Source organism: Zootoca vivipara, chromosome 1 (assembly GCF_963506605.1).
Source record: "Zootoca vivipara chromosome 1, rZooViv1.1, whole genome shotgun sequence".
Lineage (NCBI taxonomy): Eukaryota > Metazoa > Chordata > Lepidosauria > Squamata > Lacertidae > Zootoca > Zootoca vivipara.
In genome coordinates this window covers 41266973-41286140 of record NC_083276.1, presented here as the reverse complement: position 1 = coordinate 41286140, position 19168 = coordinate 41266973, and the positions used below count along the sequence as shown (strand labels likewise).

The following is a 19168-nucleotide window of genomic DNA, read 5'->3' as shown; positions in this document are numbered from 1 at the left end:
ATTCCCTAAAGGGGCTCTTCCACGGCGGAGATCTCCAAGCAGAGGCTGGACAGCCATCTGTTAGGGATGCTTACGCTCTGGATTTCTGGCACAGAGTAGAAAGATGAATTACAAAAGTCCACCTCCAGCTCTGATTCTGTGGGTGCTCCTGGGCCGTGCTTTAGGCAGAGGGCATAGTTCTTGCACTGACTTGGCTATGGCACAGTCTTCTCACCCTCACACATGCACCCTCAAAGATGGATAAAGCAACACATTGGCCTCAGCTTTCAAAGTTGCTGTTTCGAAGGAAAAGTAACCTACGTACACACGCACACGTGCACGCACGCACACACACACACACACACAAACACTGCATGCTTATTGTGCTATGAACTGATAATCCCGACCAGGACTCTTCTGTGGAGACGGCAAAGCTGCCTTGGAGATAACTGGAACTCAAATGGAGCAATGAAAGTTGGTTCCACTCAAAGTCATTCTCTCCAAGAGGTAGCTGTTTCCTCTCACAATATTGGCTGGCAGCCAGAGGTTCTTGTTCCTCACTCTTTGAAGCTTTCCGCAAGGAGGGGGAAGCTGCAGGAAGTACCCTGGGTGCAACAAACACAGTACCAGCCAGGAAACCTACCTTACTGGCATGGGCTGCTCAGAAATGGTGAGATTTATGATCAGCTCCCAACAAATCATTACAGTAGGTCAATACTTACCTTGTGAAAGAAATCAATATTGCAGGCTGGAGAATTCTTAAGTCCCTGTAAGAACAGATTTGAAGGTAAACAACAACCCTTTTTTTAACATAAAATTAAATAAAAAAGCATTGCATTGAATCCAGATTGCAAGTGGGTGGATTGGAAATTCCACAAACAGTTCTGGGTCACTCAACATGGATTTGTTATCCTGCAGTTTCCCCCCTCCATTGATGTGGCTAAAGCAAAAAAATCCCAGGTATTCCTCAACAAAATCAGCAATGCCAGACAATTTCCTCACTTTGCCCTAGAATCCACCATTGCAGGACAGTGCAAAGTGCATTTGGTGCAAAGATTCTCAAAATACGGTCTGCAATCTCTGTTCAGGTGGTTCACAGCAATGTTGCAGAACAGCCAATACTAGCCTGCACTTGGTTTATTATTGAACAATCTAACAGTGCCTTGGGCCTTTGACTGTCATAATACGGTACTGGTGAATATTACAGCTGTACCGGATGGGTCTCATTAGGGTTGTAGTCCCAAACATCTGGAGAGCTCCATGCTGGGGAAGGCTATTCTATGCCTTCGGAGATGACAAGCAGAAATCCAGCTGGTGCTCAGGATTATGGGAAGGAACATAGGAAGGTGATTTATACCAAGGAAGACCATTGGTGCAACTAGCTCAGTACACTGGCTGGCAGAAGCTCTCCAGAGTTTCAGATGGAGGACAATCCCAGCAATACCTTGAGATACCAGGGATTGACCATGACACCTTTTGACATGGAAAAATGCAACTTCTGCCAGCATGATTCAAGCTAAAGGAAAGGAGATTCGGACTACACATCAGGAGAACTTTCTGATGGCAAGAGCTATTTGACAGTGGAACAGACTCTGTTGGGAAGATGTGGACTCTCCTTTCTTAAGAGGTTTTTCATCAGAGGTTGGATGCTCACTTGTCATGTATGATATAGCTGAGATTCCTGGAGAATGGACTAGAAGACCCTTGGGATCTCTTCCAAGTCTACAACTCTATGATAAATGGTGGGTTTTCCTTTCCTATGGCGCCCAGCTCCTTCCCAAATAACTACTTCAAAATATTTACATGTAAAACCTGCAGCAAGGTGTTGTAGTGTGGAGTGCTGTTGTTCGTTCACCATTCCAGCCACTCCATTCTGTGATGGGAACACAAAGAGTTCACAGTATGCGCTTGAACAAGCCACTGGAGTCAAGTCCTATAGAAATTTGCAACCGCGGGTGCTTGAAAGATTCAATTTCAAAATCTCTCTATGGTCCAGAAAGTTCATTTTCACATGCATATTTTTTTTAAGGTATGCTTTAATTATCAAACAGCATCTTCCAACAAAATGACCAACATTTCAGAAGTTAGAAAATCACAATAATAAAGTTCTGAAATCCTCCATGAAATGACCAGCAGAAGACAATGCTGTTTCAATCGTTAAAGTTAAGCAGGTTTCACCCTGGGCAGTGTCTGGATGGCCCTACTAGAAGCTTTGTGTAACTCTCTCCAAAATCCTTGAAGGAAGGACATGTAAGTACCGGTATATGAAAATAAATGCATACCCTTGTCAAAAAAGAAAAAAGAAAAAAGCTCCAGTATTTGTTGGCAGTATTTCATCTTAAGAGACACTTTGGATTTGAGCCTCTGGTCTGCAAACCCCACCCAATAATCCTTGATATATCACAGGGGTTCCCAACAAAATTTTCTCGAGGACCCCTCATCGAGCCGCTATTGTGACAAGGACCCCCATTAATTCCTAATCCTAAAATTAAAAAGTGAGAGCCAAATTAAGAGTCTTTTTATATTTTATATTTATACGTTTTTTTACAGTTGCTTGAACATCAAATGCATTATCTTCCTCTTCATCTGTAGGCCTTTGTCGTTTTAACGAACCACTTTTTAACCAAAGGTCCATTTTTAACTACGCGAGCTGTAGCTTCCGCGAAAAACAATGCCTTGTTTACAAACACTACTGTTTTGCAAAGAGGCAGCACACGCCAGGGAGGAGGGAGGGGAATGGAGAAGACAGGGTACCTACGCAGTAGCACACAAATGAAGCCGACGCGCGCAAAGCATCTTGGGGAGGTGAGTGTTAGTAGAATGCGCGCGCTGCCTCTTTGCAAAACAGTAGTGTTTGTAAAGCGCCACCTAACGGCATACAGCAGAACTACTGCCTCTATCTAATTCTAGTTTTGTGCTAGACTCTGCTCATGCAGGAAGCGGCCAAAACAAAAAATCTGTTATCATACAAAATATATTTAATATATTTTTTATTCTAATAGCATCTTGCGGACCCCTCTGGCATAGCTCGCGGACCCCTGGGGGTCCCCGGACCACCTGTTGGGAACCACTGATATATCAGGACTCGCCACAGCAAACCATTGGTGAAAAATACTTTGTATATGCTCAGAGGACTCCATCATTGCTTCATTAGAACACGGCTGGGTACAAGCATTAAACAAAGAAGTCTGAATTCCAGTTCTGATAAGCTAAAAAGTAAATGTGATATTAGGAGCTCATCCAAAGAGGAAGATAATGGATATTGTATAAATTAAATAAATACAGTTGACGGGCACTGGAGGAGAAGTCCGCTGCTGCTGGACCTACTAGTCAGTCCATCTTACATACGAAGGGCCCCAGCAAAATCAAATACTTCCTATTTTCAGTCAAAAAGCTAGGTCCTTGCTATCTTTTATGCTGCATTAACTGCTGTTATATTTTTAAACTGCTATTCCATTGTGCTCCATTGGAAAGGAGATCTTAAAATTATTTTCCATACTGATTCGTCCCTGGACCCAACTGACTGAAATTGGCTTGCAAGCCTGAAGGAAGCTATAAAGACTTTTAATTAAGGGAATTTAAATTACAGAATACGGAGCTTAAATAAAACATGGGGAGGCTATTTAAATCTGGCTACCCAGCACAAAGCTTCTGTTCGGCATCATCACCGTACACCATTTGTCATGTAGCCTTCAAGAAAAGGAGGTGCTTGGCAGCAATTCACACCGGCAGCTACTCCATCCTGGTCCCAGAGGCACTCGATATTCAGGGCTGATTCTACATTTACCTTTTGTACTGGTACACATAACGGAGTACCCAAATGCATGCATGCCCCGTCAAACCCAATGTGTGCATGCATAAAGCAAAAGAACAAAAACGGGAAGCAGCAACCAGGAAAGGTTCGGGCCACAATTTCTGAGTTTTTTATACCCTGCGCACAATTGATGGAGAGCATCTGTAGTTGTCATGTGTGAACCCATGAAAGACAGGCATCAGAACTCTGGGTACCATTAAAGGAATTATAGTATTGTCATACGATAATACTATCGTATTCGCTCCACAATGGCAGCGTCTGAAGGGAAGTTGCTAAATAATGATTATGATCAAAGGTATCCCTAAATAATTTGAGAGGTGATTGGACTTGAAACATCTGCTGGAATGCTCATTCAAAAGTGACTCTGCACAAATAAATAAATGCAGCCACATCTCTGCAGTAATTTTGCCCGAAATATCTAAATACAGAAGCGTTTCTGCAAGATTTGAGTCAAAGCCCAGGTGGTGGAAAGGCGTGTTCTCAAAAAGGGCATAGATGGATAGATCCTCAGTCGGTACAGCATGAGACTGAATCTCAAGGTCATGGGTCTGAGCCCCATGTTGGGCAAAAGATTCCTGCATCGCAAGGGGTTGGACTAGATGGCCCCTGTGGTCCCTTCCGGCTCTATGATCTTCAACAGGAACAAGGCACACTGCAACATTTTGCTACAACGTAACACGCCACCTGTGTAACACAAAACTGAGATTCAGAAAATTCAGTGAACCCCTGATGTCTGCTGCACCTCTGCTCTTACAGTTATTTTATCTACTACAGCAGCACTAGATATTTGGTTGGGAGTCGCCCAGAGTGGCTGGGGAAACCCAGCCAGATGGGCGGGGTATGTATAAATAAATAAATAAATAAAAATTAACTCCTTGGCTGTGGCTGTTTTAAAAACAGAACACAAAACAAAGACAGAGAGAGAGAGAATACAACTTCAGACTTGTTCACACCAGACCTTAAAAACCTTTAAAAGCACCTTTCAATTTGATTTATCATGCCAAAAACAAGGTGTGACTCTTAATCTCAGGGTCATGGGTCCGAGCCTCATGGGCAAAAAGATTCCTGCATTGCAGGGGGTTGGTCTAGATGACCCCCGTGGTCTCTTCCAGCTCCACAATTCTACGATTCTTTGATATCTAAGAGCTGTTTCATATGTTATGGCTATCATTTGGAGGCTGCTTTCAAATGCTTCATGTGGTGACTGCCACCATGTGGGAAACCACTCATCTACAGAGGCTTATGCTACGGAGATTGATTTTTCTCCATGCCATTTTCACCCTCTCCTTTGAACCTTTGTGATGCTATGGAGAAAATCGCAACATCCATATGGTTAAGAACACAAACAGCTCAACATGCAGTGACACAGATCATCTGTAGCAATGACCCTCTGCAGGGCCACCATGCTTTGCAAGCCAAGCCCAAAAGCCCCTTCACAAGCTTCTAAATGCTTAGAACCGCTAGAACAGTCAGGCTTCACTAATACGCTCATCTTGGACTAAGACCCCACCTTATTTTACACAGTCCAACCTTTGCTGCAGAGGTTCCAGAGGAAGAAGCAGTTCATCAAGTGATGCATCACCCATTAAATCAAGGGCAATATACCTTAACGTATCAGGCTTGAGACTGGTGCCCAGAAAGGCTGAGCAGCCCAACCTTCAACGAGGCCCAAGGGAAACGCAATGCTCAGTATAATATATAACACAATGGACTTCATGTCTGCTGCAGGCATCCCATTATTGAACCGCTAAGGATGCTTTTAGTAAGGCATTTGCTTCCATCCACAATTGCAGTGCTTTTGCAAATCAGAGTTACACGGAATACCACCAGTCAGATGAGATCTGTGGCGGAGCAAGGTCAGGTGGTACCCGGTGTGGAAAATTTCTTGTCTCACCCTCCCCATTGAATTTTTTTTTTACCTGTAACAATGGTTTGACTTTATATCAAGGGGGGAGCCAAAGTTATTGAGCTTTTTGGGGGGAGATTGCATGTCTTGCAACGAGGAACCTGCTGGCTGCCATAAAGCTGAGGGAGAGCCGGCGGATGGACCATATCGGCAACGGGAAGCCTGCGCACGCCAAAGCAACAGCATCTCTCACAGCCGTTGACTGCCGCACAGCATTTTGTCACCCCCCTCGGAGATGGTACCCGGGGAGAACCGCACCCACCTTGCGACACCTCTGAATGGAACCCAGTTTTGATGCAGGGAATGAACTGACTGACACCTGGTCAGAGTCAGGCCAAGCAATTATTATCCCTTGATGTAGGAAGCAGGGGCCCCTTTTCGACCAGAGGACCGCATTCCTTTGTGGGCAGTCTTCCGGGGTTGCATGCCAGGGGTGGGCAGGGCTAGAAGCGATAACTGGGTGGAGCAACAGATGCAAGACTTATCATCATCCAATAGGCGACATTCTAGCCACACACAAAACTGAAGTTTCTACACCACTCACATTAACAGCTCTCCATCTAGGCAACCGAAAGTTCAAGGACCAATGTCAGCCAGGAAAGGAGCAGGACCAGTGAGATGGCATGACCTGGGTAGGGTTCTAAGGGCCAAGTAGAGCGACCTGGGGGGGGGCACATTTGGTACCCCCACCCCTGCCTTAAAGGGGTAGCTCTCGCAGTTCTACGAACCAGGAAATGTTGCTTGCTTATGAGCCTATCGAGCATTTAAAGTCGTCGGACAGTTTTCTAGCAAACTTCCATCTTGCCTCTTTATTCAACACTCTGTCTGCCGCAGATATTCTTGTTTCTCATTTGTTGTACACAACCTGACCATCAACTTTTAAGGCTTTCGGCAGCGACAGTTTCCAGCGGTCAGGCATGCATCTAATGAAGTGGGCTCTGCTCTGATAAAGTTTATGCGGCGATTAATGTGTCATTAATGTGCCACAAGACCATTTTAAGGCTGTGCTCCTGCTCCTGGAATCTCCCATTCGCCAAGCCCACAAGCTGCCACATCGTTTCACCTAAAAAAAATACTGCTCTCTCCCCAGAGTTCACCTGTGGTTATCACACTGGAAGTGCAGAACATAGCTGCACAAGTTTCCTGGCATTTATTGCAGTTTGTAGCATAATTATTAGTGATAAGCAACAGCAACTCTTCTGCATGTGCTTCTACATGATACCGTGAAACCTTTAGATCTTTTAAAAACAGTGTTACCATATTAGAAATTAACACCCCAGTGCTCACTCCATCAATATATTTTTATGTAGGAGGAATGCCACCAGGACTGCTGCACAATGATACCCTGACATTTTGTGAACGTTTTCACTAATGTTACAATACCCTTTAGAGCAGTGTTTCTCAATCTGGACTGTTGCTGGACTACAATTCCCATCATCCCTAGCTAGCAAGACCAGTAGTCAAGAGTGATGGGAGATGTAGATCCAACAACAGTTGGGGACCCAAGATTGAGAAACACTGCTTTAGAGGCTTATCAAAAAAGGGGAGCAGGGGAGAGAAAATGCAGCATATTGCAAAATTGTTTGTGATCTCTTATGGTACTGAAAATCCAAATATCAAATGTTCCCTAGCACAACCCTGTTTCTATATTACAAGTGGAAGAGATCTGACAGCATCATTATATAAAAGGAAATTATATAAAAGGAACTCATATAAGCATTACACAAGGGAGGGCTGACACACAGTTTGACCAGGGGTGGAGAACCGGTGAGCCTCCAGATGTTGCAGGACAACTCCCATCATTCCTGACCATTGTCCATGTTATGCTGGCTTCAGGAACAAAATAGAGCTGGGGGGAGTTGGGGGGCACATCTGAAGGGCCACAGGTTTCCCATCCCTGAACTGTGAGCCATGCATTCTGCCTATCCTCTGGCCATCAAATAGTGGCACACAGATTCATGAGCCATTAAATTGTCCATGCAGCTGTAATAGTTGATACAGTTAGCTAGGTAAATGTAAAGGTAAAGGTAAAGGACCCCTGACAGTTAAGTCCAGTCGCAGACGACTCTGGGGTTGTGGCACTCATCTCACTTTACAGGCCGAGGGAGCTGGCGTTTGTCAGCAGACAGTTTTTCCGGGTCATGTGGCCAGCATGACTAATCTGCTTCTGGCGAAACCAGAACAGCGCACGGAAATGCAGTTTACCTTCCCGCCGGAGCGGGAAGGCAGCCCTTTTTAGGGAAGCTTTTAATGTTTAATAAATTGTTGTATTTTAATATTACTGTTGGAAGCCGCCCAGAGTGGCTAGGAAGGCCCAGCCAGATGGGCGGGGTATACATAATAAATTATTATTATTATTACCTGCTTGCACTTTTTGGGGTGCTTTCAAACTGCTAGGTTGGCAGGAGCTGAGATTGAGCAACGGGAGCTCACCCCACTGTGGGGATTCAAACCGCCGACCTTCTGATCAGCAAGCCCAAGAGGCTCAGTGGTTTAGACCACAGCGCCACCTGCGTCCCTAACAGTTAGCTAATCTCCAACAAAGTCAGCAAATCCTGGATGTGTTAAACAATTAATAAGCATTAATTGTTCTGACATGCCCCGGGCTCATTAAAACAGCTTGATTCCTAACAACCATGAATAACCATTTCTTTAAAAAAGAAAAAAAAAGAAACCAGGATTTACCGTATATATATATATTGTGTATGTATATATATATATATATATATATATATATATATATATATATATTGTGTATGTATATATATATACACAAAAATACATAAAAATTTCTGCACATCTGCACTCTTTGAAGTGGGGCTGCTGCATCCCAAGCACCAACCTAGGCAGGAAAAGAAGGTCTAGACAGCAAGACACGCCTGTTCACAAGGAATGTTTACAAAGAATCAACAAAGGATTTAACCAGTTTCATCATCTGACACAGCCATGAAATTCACGGCAATTATCTTGAAAGTCTCCCATGACATATCTCAACCCTATGTTCTTTAGCTGTATTTTGGGGAGAAAAGCAGCCAAGCTCACAAAGAAGGAATTTGCAATGTGTCATAGTTAATAACTACCCTAAAATCATACCCATGTGGCTATAATTTTGTGAACCAAAATAGGATTGTTATGGGCTGTGCAATGCATGCAGCTAGCTTCCTATGGTCAGCATAAAGACGGAACCTGCCTGTCCCCCATAATGTTCACGGTGTTCCTGGTTTTGAGAACAAATACCCTACCAAGACCTTGGTCAGTTGACTTGGGATGCAGCCAGGGGATATGGTCCAACCTCCTAGGGACTGAACTATTGACACCTCACCTGCCGCAATCAGCAGCTCAGGAACAAGACCACTGGTCCATCTAGCTCAGAATCATCTATACCCTGATTGGCAGCAGTTCTCCAGGATTTCAGACAGGGAACACTCCCAGACCTACCTGAAGAGGCCAGGAATAGAACCTGGAACCTTCTGCATGCAAGGCAAATGCTTTACCACTTCACCATTGCCCAGTCCTATGCAACAGGTGGCAAATGGGCACATGAGTCCAAGGGGTGCTGTCAGTGTTGCCTGTCAGAAGTACCCCAGCAAAATAAAAAGCTCGGGGGAAAGGAATCATAGAATCGTAGAGTTGGAAGGGTCTCTGAGGGTCAGCCAGTCCAACCCTCTGCAATGCAGGAATCTGAACTAGATCATACATGGCAAATGGCCGTCCTACCTCTGCTTATAAACCTCCAAGGAAGGAGAGGCCACCACCTTCCAAGGGTCTTCCACTGCTGAAAAGAAAGTTTTTCTGGTGTTTCGTCGGAATCTCCTTTCTTGCAAGTTGAAGCCATTGGTTTGAGTCCCACCCTCCAGAGCAGGAGGGGGGGGGAAAGCTTGCTCCATCTTCCATGGGACAGCCCTTAAGGTGGTTGTCGCAACGATTTCAAACTATTCTTACCTCCCTAGCATGGGATTGCTTACACTTTCTCTATGACAGTATGATCCACGCCAACCTGAACTGTTTTGCAAATAAATGGACCGGCTTTATAGCACTCTTATGTGCATCATCAAGCAGTGATGGGTAGACAAGATGTTTTCTACACACGAGAGTGGCTGTGTCGTGCATACTTGGTCACTAGAATGTCAGAAACAAAAGTAGCTTTCAACTCCTGTTTGAAGAGTGAATTTGCTGACACGTTAACAGCCAGTCGACAGGACTTTAGGGTGAAGCTGCCCTTATATGGCAGGCAGTTTTTCAAGAAAGGGCCTTATTCTGAATGTATATGAAAAGATGCCCAAACACAGGAATTCTAGGTTCTCTCTGACAAAGTGGCGAGAACATTAAGCAGTGCTCATTTAATTTAGTTCACTTCTCTTCCCCTTCCATCTGCTTTACCCAGCAGACTTAAGAAAGCCATTAGCTGTTTGCAAAAAGAAAACATGTTTGCTCATAAGTCCCTTTCCGTCTTCCCACAAACATCCCACAGCCTCTGAGGAATCTCCAATCACAGAGCAGTCCCAGCCACAGCAGCTTCCTATTGAGTCTTTTCTAAAAAAATGTTTTAAAGCTGAATGATTTCTTAAGTGCCATGGGATCTTGGGAATGCACATTTCCCATAAACCCAGTTTCCAAGTATACTGAACTATCCTGGCACGCGATGAGTCTTCTTCCTTCCTTCCTTCCTCTCCCACTCATTCCCATTTGATGAGAGTGAGCAGAGATGAATCCCAGATCAACATATCGAGAAAGCAGCATTTCTCACCAAGTCTGTTCCTGCCAACTCGGAGGTCCAAACGGCACAATAGTCTAATCCTACCCGCAACACAAAACCATCGCCACCACAATGGTCCCCTCCCACACATCACCTTCTGAATTGTTAGTAGCGTGCAGCAGGCATGTAAAAAGTCATGTATGTGGGATCAGACACACATTTTCCCACACTCTGCACCCGCCCACTGGGAAGCCACAATTGGGCCCACTGTGCAAACAGACATCAAACAAAACAACCGACAAGCTAACTGTACATTTTCTTTGAGTGCCTGGATGTAGGATTTTTTTATAACACACGAAACAGTTCAACTTTTTACAGTTGCACCCTCAACGATCAAAGACATGCAAAGCTAGTCCCAAACAGGTTGCCCTTAATCCACAGAAAACCAGGCTTGCTTTAATCTGAATTAAAGCTAATTGGAGTTCCTGTGCCCACAAAGTTCTTTTTTCTGCCATTTGACTGTAGCGCTTCTCCTCCTGACCCCTGCAACATACAGTCATCTCCAAATCACATAAATGTTCAGATTTCCCCAGCCTCATGTCTGGAGTAACATGCAAACCAAACAGCTGGTTAAAAGAGGATCTAGAATCTAGAGAGGAAGCAATTTTTTCCATGGTGGGTAAGGCTGACAGGCTACTTGCCATTTTCTGCATCAGTAAATAGGGAAGGGTAATACTCTCTTAAGGAATGTGATTTTTTTAAATAAAAAAACAAGTCAAAAACATTTGAGTTTAGGCAGAAATCTCTCAGTGTATTTTTTTCACCTTAAAAATATTTTTTAAAAAATATACAGAACTTCTGAATACAGACATAGCTTACATGGCTGAATTAGATATAGACATAGAGCATGTTCACAACTTCGAACTTAAACCTATTCAAGCCTGACGTTCAGTGACAACCTTACAGAAGGTTACCGGTAGTGGCTTGGCAGCCCAATATCAAAGCAATTTTGCCAACATTTCATTTCGTTTCTTCCCCCAGAGTAAATCACTCAGAAGTATCACACATTTGTCCTTGCGTGTTCAAAATGTCTGACTAGCAGTATTAACTGTACAACATATCAAAAAATATACTGGAAATCCCTCTAAGGGCACATTTTTTTTCTATTTATTTGAATCAATAAAGGGGGGTAAGGTGGAAACCTTGTATTTTCATTCAAATGCCTGTGGCCTCCCCAAAACAACACATCCATCAGTGGTCAGTTCACTATTACATCTTCAGCTTTAAAAAAAAACCACGGCTGCTCTTTTTTGTTTTTTGTTTGCTACTTCAGCCACTGGATCCAGCTGATCAGAAGGGGGCAGCTTGCAAGCTTGCTTAGTTCAAAGCAAGTCAGGGAACAGCTACACAACACCCTGGTCCAGTGGTTTCCTGGGCCGGCATGCTGCTACCGGTACCAGTGCTCAAGACTAGTTCAGACTGCTCACACATACCATTACCCAGGGACTAATTCCCACTGTGAAAGCAGTGGGGCTTACTTCTGAGCAGGCATGAATAGGATTTGCATTGCATGCTTCCAAGCTCCCCTCTCCTGCTGCACAGTGAACTTAGGGTTACAATTTTGGAAGGAAAAATCAATCCCCTTGTCACTCACTGCAGGAACACAGATCAGCTAGCTGATATACACAGCAACTGCCATCCCACAGCAGACAATACACATGTGTGACACATTGCAATGCACATGTTCCAGAGAGGAAGCCATATTTATCTTTTCCAGGGGGGGGGAATCAACAAGAGGCTTGTGGAACCTCTGACTAATATATTCTGGGGTAAACTCAAGTGTTTATTATACCCGATGCAATAAAGTTTTAAGAGACTACAAGATTCTTTGTGCAGATGCTTTTCCTGACAAAAAGATTTATGCGCCTGTGGGAAAAAGAGTACTGTACGAAGTGATGGAAACGATCAACTATAGAACTAAACGCTATGAGCTACGGAGGGAAAATGCATGTTTTAAAAAACCTGAATATCAGCTATGTCTAAGCACTACAGTGGGTTTTAAACCATGTTCTGCTCTCATTAGATTCTTCAGCAAAAACGTCAATGTTGTCAGCTCATACACTAATGTATTTCAAATCCCTAACAGACAAGTTTAAAAATATAAAAGATTAGGCCTCTGGCATAGGTTCAAGAGAAGAGACTAGATTCAAGTCAGGTCCTGGGGAAACTAACCTTGGCCATTTACAGGTATATATTTCTATGTGGTTGTGTTAGCTGCTTCACTGTTCCAATGCTCAGACTACTGGAATCGCTCATACCATTGTGAAGTCTGCACTTACAGGAATGGTCCTATGGCATTAAAATGCAATTGTTTTATTTCTGGAAGCCCCAGCAGCAGTTGCAACCAACCAAGGGGAACAGAAGTGGCAGAAGGATGGTTTGGGGATTTCCAGACAAAAACCGTGACCAAAGGGTAGCTGTTTCCACTTGCTCTCATTCTCTGCTGGGAAGCCGGTTTGAGTGTGTGTGTGTGTGTGACCATTTGCAGTGGGCAGGGTAGAGTTAACCCAAATTGGGAAGGTCAGCATCCAGGCCAGCAGCAATATCAGTTTATGTCAAATAATTTAGGACTGGCAGCAATGACAGCATACAGCTGAAACAGAAGGAAAGTTAAACGAAACTCAAATCTGATGTAACTGGCCTGGGAAAAGGTCAGGAACAAATACACCAAAGGTTAACTCTCAAAAGCAGCATCGCCATGAGGCCGGAGAAATATGACCACAGAATGAATTCCTTTCGGGCATGTTTACAGCAAAATATTAACCGGAATGCCTCTTCCTTGCTTACAATTTGGAAAAGAATGGTTTAACAAAAGAGGTGCTGAGCAAGCAGTAATAAAGCACAGGGTCAAATCAGCAGTGCTATACCCAGGGCTTTAAGGAACTGGGCATCCTTTTCCACCCCAGATTAGCTGTGACTTGCAAAGGAAGCTTTCCCCAATAGCCCTTTAAACACCATTCAGCACCTGCTCCTTCTCTCTGTCCGCGTGTGTACAGAATATAGATTATATAGGTCCTCTCTATGCATTAACTAATGGGATCTGTATACAAAGAGGTTTATGCACAGGGATACAAAGGAAATGCCTCGGGATACATTTCAGATAGGCTGACATACCTGAGCTCCATTCCACGTGGTTCCCCCCCCCCCACTTATTTCGGGATTAATAAAGCGTATTTGTAAAAACTAAAAACCGGTACAGTTTCCCCTGCTCGAGTCCCAGAGAGAGAGGCGGGGAAGCCAAGGGCCAAGACAGGAGGAGAAACGTCCGTCATCTCCCGGCCTTTCCGAGTCCACAGCCGAGAGCGCGCGCTCGAGTCCGGGGCGACGGGGGGGTCCAGGCTCCCTGCTTGCTCCAGCGGCCGTCGGGGCTCCCGGTCGGATGGCTTCCCTTGTACTGTACTCCGCAGTCGCTGTCTCCGCCGGAGTCGGTGCAGCACGGTGGGGTCGGTCGAGGGATGGGGCGGCGGGGAGAAAGGTTGTGCCTCCGGCCTCCTGGGCCGGATCGAGTCCCTACGGCGCCGAGGCGTCGGGCTCCAGCGTGGGCGACACGGCAGCGGCGCCTCCGCCGTTCAGCGGCCTCGTGGTCTCCCCGGGGTCGGGCGCGAGCGGGCCGGTGCCGGGGCTGGGGGCCGTCCCGGGCGGCTGTGGCGGGGTGTGCGGCCCGCCGCGCACGGGCTGCCAGATGAGACTGTAGTAGACGGCCAGCACGATGGCGGCCAGCGAGACGGAGAGGACGTAGGCCAGTACGGTGGCCAGGCGCACCCACTTCTTGTTGGTCTTGGCCGCCATGCGCGCCTTCTTGTCCCCGGTGTAAGTGGCCGGCTTGCCCCGCTCCCCGCCCGCCCCCGCCTCCTTCTCCTTCATGGGGGCGCGGCCTTTGGCCCGCTGCTCCACCGCCCTCTCCGTCTTGCTGAGGCTCCCGAGCGGGATGGGCCCCGAGGGACGCGCCGCCACCGCCACCGATCACATCACGACATGCCCCGGGGCGCCAGGAGAACGAGGCGCTGCTGCTGCTGCTGCTTCTGCAGCGGGTGGGCCTCGCAGGCGGGCGGCGGGCGGCGATCGACGGCCTCGGCGGCGAGCTTGCGACGCGCCCGGCTGCAGGAAGGCGGTCGTGGGTGGAAAAGCCCGTCGGCGGAAAGGCAGCGTCGCTAGCCCTCGACCCGCGGCGAGGATGCTGCTGTCGGGGCGCGCGCCTCCTTCTCTCTCTCTTTCGCAGCAGCAGCAGCAGCAGATGAATCCTCGGCGGCGCTCAGCGGCCGGGCTGTGCAGGCAGCGGGTATTAAAGGGGCAACGCGGAGCGAGCGCCGACGGAGGTGGGAGCGGATGCTGTGGCGCCTTAAAAAGGCAATGCAAGAGCAGGAGGACCACCGGCCCGCCGCGGCTCTGCACTGGCAGCAGGCCAGGGGGCGCCGCCCCCTCCGTCCAGGCAGGGGGAGGGGGGAACAGCTCCGGCGGATCACATATTGGGAGGGGGAGCGACTCGGGGGGCTGCGATCCCAACTCCCTTTTCCCTGGGAGTAAGGCTCATTTAATGGAGTCACTACGTACTTCCGAGTACATGCGGTAGGGTCGCGCTGGGGGGGGGGGGAGAGAGAGAGAGAGAGACAGGAAACGAAAGGTACACACGCAAAGCTGCGATCCGGCTAAACAAATTTGCAATCTTTGGCTATTGAGGCTGGTGGGGTGGGGGGAGTCGCATTGAATGAAATGGGACTTCCTTCCGAATGTCCCTGCATTGCTGAAAGTCGCTCTAAAGTCCTAAGCCATTCGAGAGAGAGGTCCGCTTCAGACACTAGTTTTCCCTAATCCCTCCTCTAGCTGATATTAGTGTGCGGGCGTGTGGGAATGGTCAAATATTGAGGCGCCCGTCAGTGATCCCGAAGTGACAGGTATGGAAGACAACATGGGGACTCCCGGATTTTGTCCGGGAAGAACTCCTGAACTAGTTTGGGGGCCCGTTCATCTCACTGTGGACAACATTTGTGAGTCTCATAGCTCCCATTTCTCACATAGCAAAAGAAGCCAAGAAAGCCGCTTTTTCAATCTATCTAGCCATTGGGGGGGGGGGCTTTGTACCAATATGTGAGCACCTGGAGTCTGGACACTGCAAATTGACCGTTTGAAAAACGCTTTCCTGCCTCTAGAAATCTAATCTGCCCTGCCCAGGATGCTGGTGTGTCTATTAGAGATTCTAGTACACACAAATGACTTTGGCAGAAAGTCTGATTAGCCTCTTGATTGGCATCTGGAAGGCGTGTGTGATCTTGGTTAGAAATCCAACATTTTGTATTTTTGTTTCATGGGAGCAAGGAATTGAGGGGGAAGAAGCTAGAAAAGTGCTCAATGGTTCCAAACGTTCAAAACAGAGATTTTAAGAACAGGACTGTTAGAATGAAGTCACCTTAAGATGCTCTGTTACTGCCATTTGACTCTTAATGCAGTGATGTGCCAATATGACATGTTGAGAAGAAAGGATTGGGATGTAATAATCCCTCTGCTGATTTTATACATATGTGACAGAACTGCCCTTTAATATAGGCATATTGGATCAAAATACTAAATGAGGTGGGTAAATGAATGACAGTATACCATTTTATTAGGACCATTTGATCTCTGATCTGCTGGCTGGCTAAATTCACAGTCTTAAAGTATAAGTATGTGACAAAAGTTTGAAATGTTGCACAAATGCTAACATCCAATAAATTGATGAAATGTCTAGATAGAAAAAGGACTGCTGAAACATCTTTGAAATGCAGTGTTCATACACCTCAATCACTCAAAAGTCCTAAATGGATTTGCAGAAGTTCAATTACAATATAACATTTCAAACTGTTTTAAATCTTTTTTTTAATAATAAGAAAACTGTTCTGTGATATGAATCTACCGTAATTTGTTCTATCTGAAGGTATAGGAAAGGAATGGTTCTGTATTTCCTCTTTTTTTAATATGACAGGCAAATAGCTATACATTAATTCAGGTGGGTATCATCTACGTCCTCTTGCTTGCTTGAGTCTGTGATAGGCTGCTGTGTGTTTGGCTTTCTCTGGAGCAGTGAACTCTACCCATCAAAGGTAACAGGGGAGCTTGCTGTTCTGTACAACAGCACACACCTTCAACTGAAAGAAGGACAAGTCAAGAGCTGGTCTTGTAGTGGGAAATTCCACATTCTTATCACTTCAAATAATTGATTTGGCTTTTGAACATGTATAAGCAAATGGCTGAAATAAGTTCAGGGACCTTTATTTACATAAATGCTCCATGTATCACATGTCTGGTGCTGGAGGAGACTCTTGAGAGTCCCATGGACTGTAAGAAGATCAAACCTATCCATTCTGAAGGAAATCAGCCCTGAGTGCTCACTGGAAGGGCAGATCGTGAAACTGAGACTCCAATACTTTGGCCACCTCATGAGAAGAGAAGACTCCCTGGAAAAGACACTGATGTTGGGAAAGATTGAGGGCACTAGGAGAAGGGGACGAACAGAGGACGAGATGGTTGGACAGTGTTCTCGAAGCTACGAGCATGAGTTTGACCAAACTGCAGGAGGCAGTGCAAGACAGGAGTGCCTGGCGTGCTATGGTCCATGGGGTCACGAAGAGTCGGACACGACTAAATGACTAAACAACAACAACAAATCACATGTCAGCAACTAGTGGCCCTAAATTCTAATCAAGCCCTCTGACTTCCGAACATAGCTGCCAAGTTTTCCCTTTTCTCGCGAGGAAGCCTATTCAGCATAAGGGAAAATCCCTTTAAAAAAGGGATAACTTGGCAGCTATGCTTCCGAATTGTCAACTCAAATGCAAGGGGACAGCATATTTAAAGAGAGGCCCTTGACATGTGAATGGCTACCAGTTCCCTTTTACAGGTGAGGTGGGACCCTGGGCTTCCAGTTCATGCCATTTCTCAAAGTGACCCTCTGTTTATACAGGTATTACCAACCTTTATGGGCCCATTTGCAAATCTTGTGGGCATCACACACCAAACTGTTCCATAGGCTACAACAGAATGCACATTTCAAGTCTAATTTCAATGGGAGAAGAAGACCCTGTGGGCACCAGAGGAAGCCTATGTGTGCCCCTGGGCACAACTTTGGCAACACCTGCTCCAGCAAAGCATGTTTTGGAAACGGGCCTTTTGAGCATCTTCCATTATAGCTGCTTAACACCTCTCATTCTAAAGAACAGCCTTATGTTTTCAGTCACCTTGGTCCCGTATCACAATGGAGGAGCTTTATGTCACCCAAGCCAATGCATGTCTGCTCAGATGTAAACTGCATTAAGCTCACTGAGGTTTACTCCCAGGTAACTGCGCACAGGGTGGCAGCCATATGGTGGCATTAAACTAATTTTTACACAGAATAGTTCCACTAAAATGAATGAACATGACTAAGTTAGGCCCATTAATTGAATACCATCCATAATGACTAATCTGTATGCCACCTTAATTAGTTATTGCCACTCTGTCCTGAAGATGTAGCTTTGCAGCTTCACACAACTTCATAGTTGTGGGTGGCTCATTTGCCATTATAGGCTTGGATTGCTGGCTGACTAAAACAGAACAGTTCTTGTTGTCAGGATGTTATTTCCCCTCCATATTAAAATCCAGAAACAAATGCATAAGGGGAAGTGAATACACACACACACACACACACACACACACCCTAAACACACATTCATGTTAAGGAAAATAGGATGAAAAATTAGTGTAATAATAATGGGCAGGGGGAATTTCCCCACTACTGTATTAAGATTCTCGTTATTTGAATAACAATCCTACGTATGTTCAGCCTCCAACATTTTCCTTCTTGTCTTGTAGATCTCTCTCTCTCTCTCTCTCTCTCTCTCTCTCTCTCTCTCTCTCTCTCTCTCTCTCTCACACACACACACACACACACACACACACACACTCCCCATCTTTGTGTTCTGGCTGGCTATTGGTGAAGGAAATCCTTATTAAATGGGAATTGGTCTTCCGGTTCCCAGGAGCCCAGCAAATCTGTCTTAAGTGGGCAATGCTATTGAATGGAAGAGAAAGAGCAGCACAGTCACAGATGCAGCTATTCTGCAATATGGTAACAGCTGATCGGAGCTCCAGCAGGATATGAAATTATTGGTTTCCAAATTGCACTGCTCATTAAAAGGCTCTGCTGTTGCCCAGCAGCTGCTGGGAAACCTAAAGAAATAAAGTGGATCAGGCATATATGAGGATGCTGGGCTATGAGCATGGCTGTCAGCGGTGAGAGATTCGGTATGGTGATAGTATTTTCGTCATACAATACATTAGGGGTGCCTAATGTGGCCTGTGGGCCATAGCTGCCAAGTTATCCCTTTTTTAAAGGGATTTTCCATTATGCTGAATAGGCTTCCTCGCGAGAAAAGGGAAAACTTGGCAGCTATGCTGTGGGCCTTACATCCCCCCTAAGGTTTTTCATGGCCCCCAGAGGACCCCCTCTATTTTGTCACTGTCAGCGGTATTTAATTTAATTTAATTACTTATTCGCCCATCTCCTCTCTGATCTCCTGTGTTCTGGGTGTTCTCCATTTGTTTCTCCAGGCAATTTGGGACCCAAAATTTCCCTGCTGAAAGTGTTGAAACAGATCCCTCTTCCTTGTTGAGAGGTGCCAGTGACTTTCTTGTTTCAACTGCTTCTGCAGCACCCTCTGAGTTTGTTGGAACCCCTGGAACTGTGACACAGAAAAAGCATCTG

General features: G+C 45.8%; 1 protein-coding gene across 1 annotated transcript; it reads right to left on the bottom strand.

Moving 5' to 3' along the window:
- Positions 1-8524: 8524 nt before the first annotated feature.
- Positions 8525-14814, bottom strand: INAFM2 (InaF motif containing 2). The gene has a single exon (XM_060273363.1). The coding sequence runs from the start codon at positions 14317-14319 to the stop codon at positions 13966-13968; it is 354 nt and encodes a 117-aa protein (XP_060129346.1). The 5' UTR covers positions 14320-14814; the 3' UTR covers positions 8525-13965.
- Between the last annotated feature and the right edge of the window lie 4354 nt (positions 14815-19168).

Coding starts and splice junctions, on each gene's coding strand:
- INAFM2 (XM_060273363.1), bottom strand. CDS start 14,319: ATGAAGGAGAAGGAGGCGGGGGCGGGCGGGGAGCGGGGCAAGCCGGCC.